The sequence below is a fragment of the Diplotaxodon limnothrissa genome, linkage group LG19 (assembly GCF_057381915.1).
Source record: "Diplotaxodon limnothrissa isolate DT_005_m linkage group LG19, D_limnothrissa_male_GT1.1, whole genome shotgun sequence".
Lineage (NCBI taxonomy): Eukaryota > Metazoa > Chordata > Actinopteri > Cichliformes > Cichlidae > Diplotaxodon > Diplotaxodon limnothrissa.
The window spans coordinates 24,027,263-24,046,858 of NC_140614.1; the positions used below are offsets into that span (position 1 = coordinate 24,027,263).

The following is a 19,596-nucleotide window of genomic DNA, read 5'->3' on the forward strand; positions in this document are numbered from 1 at the left end:
GAAAAGGGGAGAAAGGAGCAAATCAGATGGAAAGATGAAAGCAGAAGAGAGAGGGAAGATCATTATGAAAGAAACACTAGCAATTCACGACCTTGGCCACAGGGCCCCCAGTTATGTCCTTATTTCACCCAATGGACTTGTATTTATTTTATACCGTTAATGTGGTAGATTTCACACTATTAGCTTCTATCTCCACCCTTTAGTGTGTGAGGAACCCTGCAGGGAGCCAGCTTTGCTCAACTCTCATCTGATCTCCGCAACACGCTGCATGGACAAGCTTAGAGGCTTAGCATACCTCAAGCCGTCTCTTTCATACACTATTAAAGCAACAGGGAGAGTGAGTGTGCATTTATGGGGGTCAGGGCAAGTGTATGTATGTGTGAAGCGGTTACACAGTAGTTTTTTTTATGTAGCACCCTTTATTGTATTTCGTGGGTCGGCGGTAAGAAGGCTGAACCAGATGCAGAACCATCCTATACATTAATATAACATGATCCCTTACAGGAGAGCTTCAACACGCGAAAACTAAGAATAAATATATTCACAACTGCCTCTACTATTGGTAAGAGATGAAAGCATAAAAAGGTACCTCTGTAAAAGATAATAATCGATAGTTGATAGAAGTGTCTGTCTCTTTTGTTTTTTTTAGACAAAAAATGCCTTTTTTACATCCTGTTTTTTTTTTTTTTTGTCCATTGATCTTTTTTTGCCATTCAATTTTCCTCTGAGAAATACTTAAAAATCAATACAATAACCTCTGTGCCTGTGTCCGATGAAAATGAAAATGTGCAGCAGAGGTCCTCCTGGCCCCATTAAGTCTGGCTGATTAAGAAATCCAAGATGCATCCATTGCCTTAATGTCCTTCTGTAATTTCCTTTGTTTTTGTCTTTCAGTCAAACAAACCAAAGAAAAAAAAAATCTGTATCTTTTTTTTTTCTCTCCATAAAACCAGAACCTTTTTATAATTTCACACAGCAAACGACTATTCCTGGATATGTCCATCATCGTAGCCCTGTAAAAAAAATCAACCGGTTAAGCAAATTAAGTTAACTGGATGAGATGATGAAAATGAACAGAACTGCATACAAACAACTCCAATATTGACTGGGTATATTATTATTTTTGGCTCATCCAGGGGAATGCAATTACTCGGCGGGTTTTTGATTAGTCTCAGTCGTCCATCAGCGTCCCATCCATTGGTAGTCAAACCTCTTTGTTTAGATAAATAGATCTGTATTCATAGAAAAATAAGCATTGACCACACTGCTGGCTGTTCATTGCTAAGGCACTTGGCTGTTTTCAGTTACTTCTCTTCTTCTTGCTTTTCTCTGTCTGGTCTCCATCCTAACGTGTCCACCTAGCTCGCTCTAAACTTCGAGGCTGTCACAGTTCACGACTCTGTGTTTGATGATGCTTTGAAGAGCTGGTGTGTTTCACCTCCATGCAGGTCTTTTGAGAGCAATATTATGAGCATCAACGCCCACTACCACCACCACCATGCCGTCTCCCGCTAATTGTGGCGCCGAGTAGAAAAGCCGAGCCTCAGTACTTTAAAAAGAAAAAGAAAAGGATACTGTAGTAGCTGCAGCTGAAGTTTTGCCTCCAGGCAGAGATCTGTGATCAGCTACTCCTTGCCAAAAAACCAACCTATATGCCAGTAGTGGGGAAAATACAAAAAGTGACCTCAGCTCGTTATCCAGGAATAAACATAGCGTGTAGTGTAGTCCCGCTCCCCCACAGGCTCCTCTCAAAGCCAACCTCTGTACAGAAGTCATTGTTACTGAATGATTCACCACCAGAGAGAGAGATGATGAAGAGACAAGAGAAGATGGGTAGCAGGAAGAGGAGGATGAGGAGGGGGAGAAAGAGGAGGCCCGTTAAAACTGGTAAGAGCGGTCTAACACCTCCATGTAGTCTGGTGTGGTCCTCAGTCTGGCTCTCTGCTCTCCAGCTCCCTGTTCGCTCTGACTGCTACCACCTGGAGTGGAGCTCGTGGTGGTGGTGACCACGAGCGTTTGGTCGGGTCTCGTGTCCTGTTTGGAGTCTTGGGGGTGAGGGTAGCGGGGCGGGGGCCTCACATACCTATCTGGCAAATCTCTGAACTCAGGAGTTGGGAGTCTGAAGAGACAGTCCACCAGCTCCACTTTAGGAGTGGGGCCCTGGCTGTCGATTACTGTGGGGCACAGGATGCCGTTCCCGTGGAGGCCAGCGAGTGGTCCCATGGCTCCTGTAACAGTGTTGATGGGTGACGAGGACACCTCCAGAGCCCACTCCCTCTCCTTCTCTGCTGCAGAGCAGTAACCCTCCTCGCACTCTTTCGAAGCTGCAAACGTCTGTTGCTGCTGCGGCCGCTGTTTCACCGCTGCGTCCTGCTCATCTTTGTAGATGGGGTTGCTACACATGTGCGATGCCGCCGCAGGGTTAGGGCCTTTGGCGGCGGCCTCTGGGGGCAGAATGGTGTCGTAGACGTGGTTGTGCTCAGGCGGAGGTAGAGGCGGCGTCTCCGGGAGGCCGTGGTGATGATGATGGTGGTGCGTCTGCTCGGTGAAGATCCCGCACTCCATCTGGATGCCGGCCAAATCCACCTCTCCCTGGCGGCGGAACGGCAGCTTGTCTCTCCTCCTCAGGGCGTAGGCGATTAGTGCTGCAGCCGCAAAGAAAGCAGAGACAAACAACACAAGCAGGCTGAGCACTAAGACCGACAGAGGGATTGAATTCTTCTCCGGAAGGGGACCGACGCCTGAGCCGGGGTAGTCAACCGACACGCCTCTGTCTGCAGCCGTGGAGGTGGCCGTCTGCTCCTCCTGGTCCTGGTCCTCTTGAGGCTCCAGCTCAGGGCATAGCAGCTCCATGGAGAGGGATCGCAGGTCTACACCTTTGGTCTTATCCGGGGAATGGCACACTACCTCTCCCATCACAACCACAGCGCTGAGCCCCTCCAGCCAACGCTTCAGTGGAGCAGCTTCACAGTTGCACTCCCATGGGTTCTGCTGCAGGTCCACCTGGAGAAATACATTAAAAATACAGTGTGTTGTCATTGTGTAGTTATAGTGTAATTACTGGTCTGCCGTGCAGTAGATAATTTCCCTGACTTTGTGCTGAAGAATGGGCCGATGGCTCCGACTCCTATTTAGATGACAACCAGAAAAATGATATCTCTAACCCTTTCCAAGTAATAAGGTTTGGAAAATGAGTTTTTCAGAATTGATATAATGGCTCTCCACACTGACCAGTAGCTCCAAATTATTTTTAAAATATGCATGTGATGAATGCACAGATTATGTAAATACTCTCATTATAGGGTCATCAAAACACTAAAGTGCTTGCATTTACCAGATGATGGTGCCCAGGCTGGATATATCCTCAATATTCAACTCTTCCCAGCAGCGAGGGCTCTCATAGAAAAAAGTTTTGAATAGACACCGCTCAGAGTTTCTATATTAGTGCTTGTTCATAAAACTCACCGGCAGCTTTTCTGTGACAAGCGTGCAAGAGTATCACAGCACTTTGTTTTTAACGGGATGTGATGCAACTCTCCCCTGTGCTATAATCCAATAGGTATGCGTGCAAATCCATTTTCTCATTGCCAGCTATTGATTGTGCGCCTTAAAACAAACTCAAATATTCACTTTGCCGCGCTCTGAAAAGCTTAAAGCAGATTATGCACGAAGGGAATCACTTACATCACGTTGTATTGTCTACAGAACTCATCTGTTCCATATCTTTAGCAATGACATTGGCAATGAAAGCTGATATTCTCTCTGTCACACTTCCAAGGAGCTCGCACAAATGTTGTCATGCTAATTCGGTTAGGCTATCTCCCTGGCTTGCAGGAATAGATGGATGCGTCCCGAGATGATTCAGCATTGCTGTTGTGGGAGCCATGATACAGCTACCTCCTCATGCCTCACACTGAACAACCGGATGCTCCTTCACTTTATTGAAGTTAGCCCACTGTGGGCTTTTTGTGTGGCTTTCATAATAGCGTAATTGCAACTGGAAGGTGAAGAGAAACTATGCTGCAGTTTTCACTCACTCATATTAAAAGTCCACTGAAAAGCATCCACCGCATTACTGTGACGCATCTAGCCTCTAACGCAGCGCGAATGAGCAAAGTGACATTTTAAAGAAACACTGCATGACCAAAGTGTCAGTTTGTTTTTGCTGTTTCATACCTTTCATAATGACAGTCTTACATCTGGTGGAAATTCTTGAAGCATTTTATTGTTTTCTTTCACGCAAATCCCAAAGGCTTTATCCCCTTCTCTTTTCAAAGCATCTGTCCAACACATCCAACACTGTTTACAATTTATACGCCTGGTCACCTAGTGTGCGATTTGCTGTCAACTTGTCAATCACAGCTTGTGTTGTGACAGGAAATTATAGACCCTCAGTTAGCCCGGCAGGTGCGGGGAAAATATGAGCGCATGATACCATTATGCACGTTCTGTGAACACAAAGGCTTGGAGTAAGTCACGTACACTAAATTGACAATAAAAAGTGGCACACTAACCAAACCAGCATTCATTGCTTTAATCCAGCCTGCGATGATATATTGGAAACCCTCTTTTGTCAGAAAATATATTCAGCCTGACTTAAATAAAAGACTGAAATGGCCCTGCTTTAACCGCAGAAGAGCATATTTGCTCTTGTGGGTTTTTATCATTATGACAGAGAGCAAAGATCAGGCAATAATCATCCAAACTTTATTTGAGAGCTACAAAAGAATTCACATCAGGGGAGAAATTCAGAACGTTCTTAGTGAGCTGTGTGCCTTCTAATTGATCACTTTGCCCAAACATCCTGTCAGTCATTAGAATTGCTCCAGTTAGTTCACAGAAATAGAGTCAATACAAGCAGGTTTTGGAAGTTCTGGCGCAGGGATTCTGCTGTAGTCTCTGGTGACGAGACGCCCCTGAGCTTCAGCTTGCCAAGCCTTCTCCATACTGATGAATGGGTTTCATTGTCTTTTGAATAACACACACACAGAGCGGACACGAAAAGACTGAAGAAGAACCTGCAGCATATGCAAAATTGTGTTTATTTTGAAAAACGTGTACATTTAAAATCTGTCTTTACGGCTACAGTGGTAGAGTGTGAGATGCTATGCACAGAAAGCCAAAGAATTATGTCAAAGCACTAACGTATCGATGCTCTCCACTTACACTTCTATATTTCATCAGATTGTGGTATTGAGTGCACTCACACAGATTTTGATTTTATTCTATTTTTTGAAGTGTTGTAATTTATTTTTCATGGTGTGCTCGTGCTCCCTTCATAGACTTCTACCTCAGATAGCGATTTCCTATATTTTCCCGAGCGACTTCAACAACCCCTCGAGAAGGGGCATGAACTTTCTCTATCCAGCTGTTTGTGTTTCATGTAGCTGGAGAGAGAGCGGTAGTAATAGCACAGAGCAAAGAGCAAGAGTTTCTGGTCCACTGAGGCTGGTGTCGGTGAAGAAATTGGCATCTCTGCCTCCGTGTGATTGCTGAACATCAGCGCAACATGGCGAGCCTGGAAAGAAGCCCTTGATCTTTTATCCGGAGGGAAAATAAACACCGTCTTTTAATGCAGCTGTATGAGATATCTTGATTTTGAAATGTGCCGCAAACTGTTATTATGGGGACATGAGGGTCTGAGGAAAAAATAAAATAAAATGAGAAAGAGCACCCAGCGATGGAAGCGGTTCTATCAGCTCTTCCAAACAGACTGTAGACCCTAGAAGAAGAATTTGCTTGTCACAGCTGCTAAAGATAGTTATGGCCATTTATTATATCTCCATATGTGAACACATTATGGACAAAAATCCTAGTTTCAAGTGCACAGTCACAGCTTCTGTGTTTAAAAAGAATTATAATGGAATTCAGTTTGTTTCTTTTGAAAACTCTTTGACAAAGAACTTAACTTTTTACTACATTAAATCATTTTAATAGCTCTTTGGTAACACTGCCTATGTGTTTAGCTACCTACACATAATTTAATTTGAGTGGCTATTAACACGACATTACTCTTATCAATCCCACCTTTGTTCTATAAGAAATTTCACCTCACAGCGCACCTGCATGAGTTGGCATTTAATGCTAAATCAGAGTACTTAGCCAGTCAATGAGACCAAAGACGTCTTTTGTGCTGAAACAGAAAACACATCTTTTCAGAGCACCGTTTAAAATGATTACAGATGCTTTCACTTTTATTTAAAAAAAGAAAAAAAATGCCTTTCATGTGCAATTTCAGTTGAAATGCTGGCTTGTATTGCAAGAAAATATAACTTGTTTTCACCTTCATAAACATTCTGACTGCTTGTTATTGTGTTGAGAAGATTCCATATTTACATCTGCAGAAGAAAAAACCCTCTAAATATGAAGCTACAGCTAGAAGAGGCCTGGAAGCAGCTAGCATAGCTCTGTCCAGATAAGCAAATCCACCTACCACCACCTCTAAATCTCTCTAACACTTCACATCTTGTTTCTGTAATCCACACAGAACCAAAGTGTAAAAGCAACAAATGGCCATTTTACAGCTGTTATCGCCGGACAGAGACAGACTTGCTGTTTGTGTTTATATAAGTGAAACATGGCCATGGGCAAGTTTCTTCATTACGGCTGGCAATGACAGGGAAGCGCTGCTCTGCTGCACAATACGTCCTTTGCATTTACTGAGAAAGACATATGTGTTTCTGAACTGTACATATATTATTTCTGGCATCCTCTCAGATACTGAGTCACCTAACTCGAGTTTCTTTTAAGGTTCATCTGCTGTTGAGCTGCTATTCGTTTTCTAGTTAAGAAATCATAAACACCAGAGTGATTTGAATTTTTCTCCCTGGTGTCACGCTAATATTGTTTTTTTGTTTTTTTTTAATTACACTGACATCAGCAGGGTATTTTCATATCAGTGTATATAAGTGGGTGTAACTGTATAATCCTGCTCTTGATGGTGACAATGACTCTAAGCTATACATGCTGCTGTTTTATGATTAACAAAATGGACTGCTTTTTACTGCAGCTGCGAGCTAAACCCCGTTTCCATCTGCGTTACCCTTTGATTTTTTTTTTTTCTGTGCAAACTCTGGCTCCAAAAGCACACGCCAGCGCCCAGAAATCCCTCATCCCGAGCTTCAAACAGGCCAGCAGTAAGTCAACAGGTGATATCATTGTCACATTATTTTACGTGGTCTATGGGCAGCCTTAATGTGGCTTTGTCAGAGTAATAACAACCCTGGTAAATGAATGGATTCAATTACTGTGGCACAGATTTGAGGGACTACAATGGTCGTACCACTGAGCTTTATGAATACAGCCCACTGTGTGCTTCCATTTGGTCAATGCTTTAATGCTCTTGGACATCAGAGGTGTATAACAGTGCAAAAGAAAAACCCATAATACACTTTTACATGGCTCCTCCAGCTCCGTGAACTACTGTCGTCCCTTCCTCGAGCAAAGATTTAGAAACAGCCTCTGAACTGCCAGTCTCACCCACACTACCTAGGATCAGGAATTTTGCATGGAGCAAAGAAAAATGGAAATTCACAATGACATTCGGGCTAATCTACACCCACCTTACCTCATTCTACTCGGGCTGTCTAAGAAAAGCCTGGTACACTAAATTTGCTGAAGTGAGAGGAAGCAGGATAATTAAAAAAAAAATGTAACACCTCGCTTTCTGTCCTTATTGGTGCGCTGTGTATAGCAACCAGTCACATAAAGCTGCAGTCAAATGTGCGAGGTAAGCTCTCACAAAAAGCTGGATTTACCACATAACAGCAGTTTATACAGTCTATTTACTGAAAGGTACTTTAAGCATTCACAAAAACTTGAGAGGTTCAGCTTTCTCCAGTTTAGCTCCTGATTTATTAAGACCACTTATGCAAATCAAGTCAATTGCAATTTTCCAATTAGAATACCTGAGGCGCAACCATAGTCCCACAAGCCACAGCAGAGCCTGCAAAACAACAGACGCTACAGATGACAGAGAAAACTGCAGCTGTGCCAGAGGCCAGGAGACCAGGGGCTGCCAGAAGTTTTTAAACGTGGCCATGGCTTGATCCAAGATTTCAGGTTGTTTTGTTTATTTCATCAAGCTGTGATAATATAATGTGTCTTGGCAATCTATTAGTTCTTTTAATCTCATCGGCTGACATTTGAAATAAATACGCTCTGTATAATTATGCACATTTTTGTGTAGCAAATCAACAGGGGTGATCCAATTCAATAATCTCTATTTTTCCACCCGGCAACTGTCAGTCAGCAAAATACATGTTATTTGGCCTAAATTAGCTGAAAGCCTCATGCCAGGTATCTGACTCATTTGCACACACAGAGGTTAGCAGACCAGAATTGTGTTCTCAAGCATCCACCTGCATCCACACCGCCACAGCCATTCAGTAAATACGGTTAGTAATGTAGTAATTTACACTAACCTGTACCAGTCCGGTGAGGTGTTCAAGCACGCCCTCCATCGGAAGCTGTAGCAGGTGATTGTTTCGAAGGTTTAGGCGGGCTAGATTGACTCTGGAGAATACACCAAGAGGGAGACTCCGCAGCAGGTTGGCATTAAGGAACAATAACTGGAGGGATGGCATGGAGTCGAAAGTGCCGGGATCGACTTCACGGATCTCATTGTACTCAAAATAAAGGTACCTATAGACAGGAGAGAAGATGGCAGTGTCACAGACTTTACAAGCAAAGAGACTATCGGTATGTTGTATCTAAGCTGTATCTCGTCATTTCGTGATGCACTAAGGTCATTTTCCTTTCTGCATAAATTAGTCATTCCTTTTGATGCCTTTTCATACATTTAACTTCCAAGTATGTCCCGCTTCCGTGCATGGCAAACACAGCAATGAATATTCATGTCACAAAGTCACACCAGAAATTGGATTTCATCTTCTCATCCCCTGTTCGCAGCCATAAACTGATCACTATCAAATAAAATTGTGTAATTTTGCACTGATGACTACTAACACTGGCCTTTGCGTATCAGATTATCTTGTTAGATCAAATTAAAAGGACTCTTTTTTTTTTTAAATAACAGAAATATGTGCAGAGTACAGCTGGAGAATTCTCTGTGCATGCTAGTCATCCAGTAGTGCAATTGCTAGAATAAGTGATGGATCTGGTTAAAATGACTTGTACAGCTCCCTCACCATTAAGTCGCTAACAAAGGCTAACAAGAGGTTAAGAGGTAGACATTTTGAAAAGTCCAGAGAGGATTTTTATTATTGATTAATAGTCAAATAAATGGCTATGGAGATTTTTTTTCCTGAACCCTGTCTTTAAATATAAAATAGTGGAGCTGAAAGCCAAAAGGCTAAAAGAGGTCTTTGCAGTCTGCTCTGCTGTCTTCCTCACTGTTTAATGACTGACTTTGGATATAGGTTATTAACCAAGGAACTGTCTTATTCTGATGATGACATAAATATGCATCACTCTGACAGTGTGCTTTTATTTTAAGCTTTTCTTATTCTTCAAAAAAGAATCCTGGCAAAAAATCCAAATGTCTCACCGCCTTATCGACACCTCTGTATGCAAATACAACAAAAACCCATTAATTTTCACGTTGTCACTCACACCCAAACTGAAGCATGGCATCAGGCAGCGTGACTAACAAATGACACTTCTGGAAGAGACTGGGCACCTTCCATTTCAATCAAACTCCGGCATAATGGTAATCAAAATGTTCTGCTCTGTGCCGTTCCAGTATTACAGTGAAATTAATTTCCACATACTTATAAACAAATCTCTAAATACCTAAGCTGATGAGGTTTTAATTAATATGTATGTCTGAAGTGAATAGAAGTAAATGGTGTGACTGATCCAAAAGGTTCTTACCTTAGATTCTGCAATCCTAGAAACATGTGGGGGCTCAGCCTCTCCAGATTGTTTCCGTTCAGGTAGAGGCTCCTCAGGCTCGTCAGGCTGGAAAAAGCGCCCTCCTGAAGGTACGAGATGCGGTTGTTCCCCAGGTGAAGCATGTCGAGGCTGGAGAAGTTCCAGAAGTCTGTGCGGTAGATCCTCTGTATTAAATTTCCACTCAGGTAGAGCTTGCGGCCGTTGAGAGGCCGAGGTGTGAGCTGGGACACATTGAGGAAGCCATTCTCTTTGCAGTTGACGGTGAGACCCAGGTCAGTTATGTGCAGGTTGCAAGTGCAGCCCAGGGGACAGATGATGGGAATAGGGGGCCGTGTTTGGTAACCAGCCACCGGGGGATTCTGGTTGGGCATCAGACTGCGTGGCGTGGGGGATGTTCTGGAGGGTCGAGGCCTTTTAGTCGGCCTTGGGTGCCTCTCCCTGTCTTTACGCTCTGCAGAGGAAGAGGATGACGAAGTGGAGGAAGTATGTGTGTTCTGGCGGGAGCCGTGCACCATAGAGGAGGGCTTAGTTGGTCTGACTCGCCCAGGTTGGTGTTTAGAGTTAGGGGGCAAATGCTGGGGTTGTGATCCTGCTGATGGACCACTCCCCACTGCTTGCAGCTCTTTATCTGGCAGGTCGGCACACAGTTCTTTGCGGGGGATTTCCCTCAGGTCTTTACCGTGAAGGTGGAAGGGATACTCGCATGTAACATCCCCAACTACTGCCGTGTAGGGAATCTGACCCAGCCACTGCTGTAACTGCACTGCCTCGCAGCCGCAGTTCCAGGGATTCTCCTCCAGCTGTATCTCCATCAGGGAGCGGCCAACGTACTCCAGGGTCCCAGCATATGCCAGGCTCTTCAGACGGTTTCCCCGCAGGTCCAGATGAGTCAGAGACACGGATCTGGTACAGGAGGAGGAGGGATATAGTTTGCTAGTTCACATGAAAGGACACTGTTATAGTAAAATAAAATTCACACATTCCATCACAGAGGAGCCAGCATTTTATCTGATGATTAATCCATCTCTGATGATATGAAATAGTATGCCACAGGAACATTAATTCAGCAGTACAGCGTGACTAATTGTGTCAGACACTGATATTTCTACAGATCAGTCCTGGCATAATTTAAAAGCTCTGCAGTAAAATAATCAGAATCCAACCTGAACAGATGAGGAGGCAAGTTAGGGATGAGGTTGTCATTCAGGATGAGAACACGAAGCTTGTAGAGGAACCTCAGAGCACCGCTATCAATTCGTTTGATCACGTTGTAGTCGGCCTGCAGGTAAGAAAGAAAAGATGTGACGAATGAGTAATTGCTCGAATTGGAAAGTAAACTCAACTGAGAGCTCTCCGTTTGCAAAAATGCACAGAGATTTTGAGGAGATCCTTTCACACAGGCCACCTGCTAGCCATTGATTATTTCTGTCACAGCTATCTATAGTAATCCTGGACAAATTTGTCAATAATTAAGTCAATCGTGGATAATCAACACGGATTAACTCTTCGGGACTACCTGGAGGTATTCCAGAGCCTCTAAGCCGGCGAAGGTGTCATTTCTGAAAACCTCCAGCTTGTTCTCGTGGAGGTACAGACGTCTCAGTTTGGCGAGCCCGTGGAAGGCTCCCACTCGGATGTCCTGGAGAGCATTGTTGCCAAGGTTTATCGACACTGCGTTGCCAAGGTGCTGAAACCCGTTGCTATAGAGACGCCTTAGAGAGTTCCTCTGGAGGTTGAGTTTGAAAGGGCGGACCCATGACTGTGACACCTGAATGATTAATTAGAGGTCTGATTAGTTATCTTATTAATTACATAAATTTAGCAGTTAGAAACAGCCCTAAGCCACATTAGAGGCAGGATATTAGACTGGGAGATATATTAGATAATAAGATAAGTGACAGTGCAGTAAAGTGCAGCTCCACATGCGTGGCCAGACAAATGATGAAGAAAGCCATACCTGGCTGGCATTTGTGAAGCCCCGCCCATCGCAGTGCACGTGTAGCACACCTTCTTTGACCTCGCACGTGCACGGCTCGAAGCACGGCTCGTCCACTTCTTCCTCGGAGTTGTCCACGAGAGGGGTGTGTGTGGAGGTGGGGGTAGGGGTGGGGGTGTGCGACGCCTGGGAGAGACGCGCACACCCCAGGGCCACCGCCAGAGTGACCCACTGCATCCTCCTGCTTCTCCCTCTCAGCTCAACAGCCTGCGGCTACAGCCCGGCATCAGGCCTTCACCGCACTGCACGGTGAGGCAAACGCACACACAATCGCACAAACGCATTGTTAACAGAGGGCAAACAGCCAGGGAGGCAGCAGCAAAAGTCAGTTCAGGATGAATCAGATGGATGATACATCAGAGGCATACTAAAGCAGTCAGAAAATAAATGTTAAATCACACAGAGTGTAGTGTCATGGGGACGGAACAGCATTATAGTGGAATGAAGCTGTACAGGAAGGCCACAGTATGATATGATAGCCGTCAACCATGTATGCATGTGCTTGTATTCATAACAGGAAAACAAGGCTTAGAGGGTTTACAAAACCAGGACAAACTGATTTCAACACAAAACAACAGGCTGAAGAATCTCTCAGCTGCTACAATGTCTCTTTTGAATTAAAAATTCAAATGTTGACATTGAAAATGCAAAACAAAGGCACGCACGTGGGCTAGTTCACCTGTGAATCACGTTTTATCCTTTTTCCGAGTGGCTTTCTGAGTGCTGGGGTAGGGGGTGGGCAAAGCTTGTGATGAATGTATTCATCTGTGTTTTCAAATGCCGGGTGAAGCCGAAATGTCACGCATGTGTTATTTTAATGTATGCAATATGAATATGGGTGAATGCAAATCAGACTCATAACGCTTCTGTCTAATGAACTGCTCCATTTAATAAGATGAATGGCAATCAAGAGAACAGAAGGATGAGGCACAAAATACCCCATATTATCAATCAGAAAAATACGTTGGGTTATCAACAGCCATCGAGTCCTGTCATAATCATTATTGTGATAATGACAGTGGAGTGAAAAGCTTTGCTGCAAAATCAAAACTCTTCAAAAAAATTTTCAAAAGGTGGGGGTGGTGTGAATCAGTGCGACGACAGGCAGGGACGTGAACTGACGGCGATAGCGATGATGGTCGTGACGATGATGAGAGCGGCGCGGTAATAACAAGAGAATGAGTTGCAGAACTCCTGGCACAACAACAAAGACAAGAAAAGCGAAAAACAGCTGAGATTGTGAGTGCTGCACGGGGATATTTCCTCTCGAGTCTTAATGAGATCTAAATTGGATAAAGCATCTCGATCTGCTCATACAGTGTTGAACACTGCCATGCGAAATGCAATAATGATCATGATGGTATGGTAGCTGTAATCATACAGCAATAATCTAGCATCAGCGAGTTAGACAAGGAGGCAGGAGTGAAAACATCACCGCCCGGGAGAGGAAGAGCAATCACGGAGATGATTATGACGGGGAAAAGATGAAGGGAGAGGTAGAAATGAGAAGAGGAGGAGGAGGAGGAGGAGGAAAAATGGGAACAAGGGGAAGGGAAGGAGTAAAGGAGAGGCAGACATATAAAGGAGGAGTAATGTGCAGAGAGTAGGTACAAAAGAAGAGGAAATGGGTGAGGTGGGAGAGAAGAGTGGGATTGCATAAGCAGCAAGAAGTCAGTCAAGGCTGCCACTCAGGATGAGAGCTCACAGTGAAACAGCTGAAATCTGATATTGATTACATCAAAGCCCTCCTCTTGCCCTGTACACAATGTACGCCCGCCTCACAGAGAAACTGTGCTGGAGCCAAGTTTCATGCGTGTGTGTTGCACACAATGTGAGAAAGGTCAAACCATATCCAAAAAGTAGGCTTTTATAGCCTGCCAAGTACAGAAACAGGTAGCTAGACACGTGTAGATGAGTGTGAGCTTTCATAACAAACCAGTGTAATGCTGCAATACTTGTTGGAAAACCTCACGATTTTAAAGGAAGAAAGCATAAGGAGAAGTGAAAAACAGTCATCAGTGTATGAAAGTGTTCAGAGCATCTGTGCTTCACAGGAGAAAACAGGCTTACATGCTCAACAGTTTTGGACAAATTGGAAAACAATACAAAATACTGCCCATTCAGAGTCCCACTGGGTCTTCAGTCTAGATATGTATTGTTTATTATTGGACCGTGGCCCCCCTGTATAGAGGAGATCAATACAGAGTCCAGATAGACCACTGGGATCCATCCTGTTAGGAGTCTGCTTTAGTGGATGGGCATCTCTACCTAATGAGAAGAAACACAGTCAAGCCTCTTTCTCCAATCAGCCGAGTGGACTAGTCAGCAGTCGGCATAGCTCTGCATCATTATGGTAACAAGAAACGAAAGGACTTAAGCACTGACTGGTGGCAGCCCAGAACTCTGCCTGTGCTTCTGCGTGCGTCTGTCTCTGTCCTTCTGTCTTCATGTCCATCTGAAAACCGTCCTGACACAGGTGTGGCTTCCCTCCCTGTCTTTCTTTAGTCTCTCTGAGTTTTTTTTTTTCTTCTCACTCTCCCCTCTCCTCCAGACCTGCACACTGACGCAAGCGAACCAGAGATGACAGTCACTGCTTATTCTTCACCATATTATTCATGTCACATAATTCCAGTCTCTATCTCTCTGTCCTCTCTGTCCGTCAGAATACACACTCACCAAGCTTCACACCGGCTTTTACATGGGCCCCTGCTCTCAGCACAGATCTGCACTATCAGGCAAGCAGCAGCATCACTGATCAAATGTATGGGGATATGAGCCTGGATAGCTCACAGCCTTTCAAGAAAATCAATTAGCCCCTAACATTACGCACACAAATTGTAATAGTTAGAATAATTAAGGCATGACCAATTAAACAGCCTAGTCATTAACAGAACCTATTAAGACATTTACCAGGCTATGTATGAAAATCCTTGGCAGAGCAACGCAATCCAATTGCATTCCTCATTGTCTGTTTCTCCTCACCAGCCTCTCTGATCCACACAGCGACGCTTAGCAGAGCAGGGATGCGGGTAATACTCACTCAGTCCGCCGCCAAAGAATTAGAGAACGACCGAGAAAACACTTTAGAGGCTGACTGTCGACATGTCGTTCACATTCAGCCGCACTCTTCTCCCTCTCTCTCTCGCTCCCTCTCTCCTCTCCTGTAGCGGCTGAGGCGGATGGGGAGGGAGGGGGGACCAGAGCGGGTGGGGGGGGGGAGAGACGTGATAAGACTGCAATGAGGTGGAGGATAAAAACCGGGAGAGAGAGAGAGCTAGAGAGAGAGAGGAAAAGAGGGAAAAAAACGATTGGCTTTAGGATGCAGGTCCGCTTCTCCACAGTGCAGCCCGTGGGAGCTGCGGCACTGGTCTGCTGAACAGACGTGCAATGCGCGGAGTTGTAACCTGGGCGTAATAATGGAGAATCCTCTCCTCATCTCAAAGACAACTAGGTAATTCATAGAAGGGAGGGGAAAAGAGGGGGGCAGGCGCCGGAATTAATCATGCAATAAGGCGGCTGCCCTGCTAGTTTTTATATGAGGCACAAAGCGCGCAGGGTGGGTTCCTCCTCACCAGAGGAGCCAGTTCAGTTCCTCATCATAAACAGATTACAGGAGACACAACAGAGTCACAGACAATGGGCCCCATAAACTTTCTCCTCACGTTACGCATCCCGGTAAAAAAAAAAAAAAAAAAAAAAAAATACCCCGACTGTTCAGCTATACCGACAATAATTTATAATCTCATTAGTTTATTCATCTCTCCTCTCTTGCCCTTAAGCACCGACGGATTTCGTGAAACCGGTGTGTGTTACCATGGCGACTCGTGCCAGCTGGCTTTCGTCGTGCGCGCGCGCTCGCTCGAGGACGCACACACGCGCACACAAACACGGTACCGGTCGGGAAAACTGTGGTGACTTCTATGAGGGGGGCCGCAGCGGAGATTACAGCGAGACCCAGAAGTTTGTGCGCGGCCTACATCAAAACACCTGTCCTGCCAAACGGGGGTGGTGGGCGCAACAGATGCCGCCCAGATCGAGAGCAATGAAGCCCCCCTACCAACGCTGAATTGAGCTCCCCACATCAGCTAATCACAGCCTGCTAGGTGGCTGATGCTCCATCGATACTTTCTCTAAGTGGCGGCTATGGAGCCCCCGTGAAGCCCGGCGTCTCCAGCGGACCAAGGGGAGGGTCTCAATAAAACACCCCATGGTGCCATGGTTTTGAAAACACGCATTCAAAAGCGTTCAACTATCAGTCAGCCGGTGTCATGGCTATAGGAAAAGATTTAATAACAACATGTCTTCCACATTACTGAGCTGAAAGTTCAATTTTCAGTTCAATTTCACATTGATTTCAGCGTGCATTAAGGTGAATAACCTTGAGGAAATGGAGAGGTGCATTTCTCCCTTAGTGCTCTCTTTCCTCTCTCTCTCTCTTTCTCTCTCTCCTTACAGGAGTAAAGATGGGGGGGGGGGGGGGGGGGGGTCTCTGGAGATTCCTATCAGAAACAGTAAGACGGTTCCAGTAATATCAGGGAGATGTAGATGATGGTTATAGATTTCAGGGCTCTCAGGTGCATTAGTCTGTATTACAGCTTCCCCACAAGGCTACTTAACGCTCACTCGCAATGGAAACAGGCTGGCTGATGCGGGGCATGTATGCACAGCCACATGAACACATGCATTCGTGGGGATTGCTTACTGAGGCATGCACACATTTAATTCGCCTACACCATGCAGGGATGCTTGTGTTTATAAATAAGCTTCAATCACGCATGGGGTTTTTGTCCTGAGATATTACTGTAATCTCTGTGACAGGGGTAATGTGATGCCAGACCTGGGGTTATTACTGTCCACCTCAGGGCAGAATGCTGCCCGTGATGGAGAATTTGGGAGAAAAACACTCTTTTCTCACAGAGGTGTTGTTGTTGAACCGTGGAGGCTCCCTAAATTAAGAAAACAAACGGAGAGGAACTGAGTGAAGATGGTTATCAGGCACCATCAGATACCTGTGTGTCTGTTCTCTGGGGGCAGGAGCCGCTCTGAGCACATAAAGTACTTTTTTAGAGTGTTGACGGGGCCTCTAAAGTAGGGGATCTATTTATACTGGCCTAGTGCTGTCTATGGAGCTGTCCAGTGTTGAAATGGATGGGGAGTCATGCTGTTTCATTTGAGCCACTTCTCCTTTCTTCCTCCTCCGCTTGCTCCTTCTCCAAAGGCTTTCCCTTCCTCTCATGTGAATTATTTTCTGTCAGAGCATACTTTTCCTTATTCCTTATTTAATACACATCTTTTCTTCCTTCCTTTCCTTCTCTCTCCCCTTCTTTCCTCGTTACTCTCTTACTTTGATTCTCCTGTGGGCTCTTGTCAATTCAGTCTGGTTTACTTGCTTTGATTTCTTCCTCCTTTGTTTTCCTCTCCCTGCTCACTCCATCTTTCTTTCCACCGAGGACACATCACACAAAGTGGTCATCCAAGTTTTTGCAGCTCTTTCCAATTATGCCTTCGCTCACGCGATCTCCGGCGGGACTGGCTTCCGTGCGTGAGGGCACACAAACTCAAGACTTAAGAACGAGCACCAACAAGAATAAGGACGCAGATTATTCCTTGGTCGAAAGAGCTCCTTAAAGCTACATCTTGCTCACATAGCGTTGAGTCGTCCCCAAACACGTGTTTGAGTTTCACTGGGGCCTGCACTGCCCCCTAGTCTCTGCTTACTCAATGCGATGAGGCAATCAGAGATGCAGGCAGAAGTATCATGCACTCTGTGGCAGGATGTGGAAAGCAAGTGAAAGAGAAGAGGGACAGAAGGAGCGAAAAAGGGAATAAAACAAGCTGAGTGTGGGAGGGAGACAGTGAGCATTTTGGGTAAGGTTGTGAGGGTTGGCTGAACATGTAAAGGGGGGAGTGCAAGAGGGAGCCAACAGATAGACGGAATAGGTATTTGGAAGGAGGGGGAGGATGGCCAGGAGGGCAGGTGGTTCTGTCATTAGCTCCAGATTAAAGCAGAGGGCAACTCCAAAGGCCTCACCTCTGATTCACACAGTAGTACTGCAGGCAAGGACAAGCCTCCCGGGAGACATAGCACACACACACACACACACACACACACACACACACACACACACGCATGCTGGAGACACGGCAGTGATTCAAAGGATTACTCACAGGCTCACGAACACACACATAAACACACACATAAACACACACGTATAGGCATATATAAAACCACCACCCCTCCCCATCCTCATTTACACACGAGATACACCGTGACTCACGAGAACATGCAGACTCCCACACACATGCAAACAGTCATGCCACACACACATTCTCACACATTCTCACACACACACACACACATCATTGAACTAATTAATCAAATCTCCTGTTTTAATTAGGATTCAAATCAGTTGCTATGGGAACCTTGCCCTCTCAGAGTCTTAAGGTAAAGGCTGCTGCTGCTGCTTCCCGTGACTCAAGGAAGGTGTCCGAGGGGGACACATTCATATTACCTATGTTGATTCAGCTGGCTGCATTCTACATTCCATTTTCACGCAGACACATTTTGCTGGGGAGGCCTGAGGTGCCCGATGTGAACTTCAATTTGGGCTCAGTCATACAGAGGGACCAAAAAAAGGCGGAAAATTATGATGGCTCACGTTGCAGCCAAACGAATACAATATATTTTACCAGGAAAAGGCCATGTGTGTTAGCGTTAAAGGTGAGGTTCACAGTCTGTGGACGCCCGTCCAATCGATCACCAGCTCAAGCCTGCCATTTTTGCTCTGAAGGTTTTCGCATGGAGACACACATAAAGGCACTTTCACAGAGTTTCTAATACGGTGCTTATCCTTGCTATTACCACGGCCTTGCAATTTTGGGTGAGCAATCGCTTTGTGCTCACATGCCTTGTCCCAGTGACAGTGTTTTCACAGAGGCTCCATTAGTGATCAGTAGGATTTGTTTGTGAAAATCGCTGTCAGAAGAATCAATATTCCTGCATTTGCGTTAATACTATCCAGACAGAGGAAATATTTATTCAGTGACTAATTCCTGAGGTCTAATTAAAGCAGTGTGCATGCTTTAGTGTTAACACTGTTTCATCTCACAAGCTGATAGACTCTTATCTTAAAAGACTGGATGAGAGAGCTCAAAGTGTAGCGGAATCACGGCGCCTTCATCTGTCCAGAGAGCCTTAATATCAACTCAGGTGAAGGCCGGACCTGATGAATTAAAAGAGGAGAGGATGCCAAGTGAAGCCATTAGGATCCAGGAACTCAGGCGTGTGTCTGGCTCGCCGGTTGTCATGGTTGCGGTGTTTATCACCTCTTTCTGCCGACAGAAGCCCAGGGGCAAATCAGATTGGCTTCAGACAGGGAGGAAAAGAGAGAGTTGGTGAGTGAGGGGGAGGACATATTGGCAGAGCGGAGGGGGGGAAATGCCAACACGCTGCTGAGTGAAGGCCGAGGAGGAGCGCTGGACAAATGTCAACGTGGCTTATTCATAGGATGATGCTTTTAACTCTTTGACTGTGACATAATGTTTGAAGTAAAGGTATATTAGACCAATTCAGTAAACCCTCGCTTTAGGTCTTTTTGTTAACATACCCAAATGCTGTAATGTGGGGAAATAAAACTTTCTTTTTTTCCCCTCTTGTTATCTTCTCATCTGTTGTGGTAAGTATCTCCCTGCAAATGTGCTGAATGCATTAATGCACATCTTAAAAGCTCTTGGCATTTGATGAA

General features: G+C 45.1%; 1 protein-coding gene across 1 annotated transcript; it reads right to left on the reverse strand.

Moving 5' to 3' along the window:
- Positions 1 to 1,878: 1,878 nt before the first annotated feature.
- On the reverse strand, positions 1,879 to 12,028 carry LOC146612261 (SLIT and NTRK-like protein 3). Its single transcript, XM_085342457.1, has 6 exons — positions 11,813 to 12,028; positions 11,372 to 11,623; positions 11,019 to 11,134; positions 9,835 to 10,758; positions 8,424 to 8,643; positions 1,879 to 3,003 (listed from the first exon to the last, which is right to left on the reverse strand). Exons 1-6 carry the CDS (start codon positions 12,026 to 12,028, stop codon positions 1,879 to 1,881), a joined length of 2,853 nt encoding a protein of 950 aa, XP_085198583.1.
- Positions 12,029 to 19,596: the final 7,568 nt, after the last annotated feature.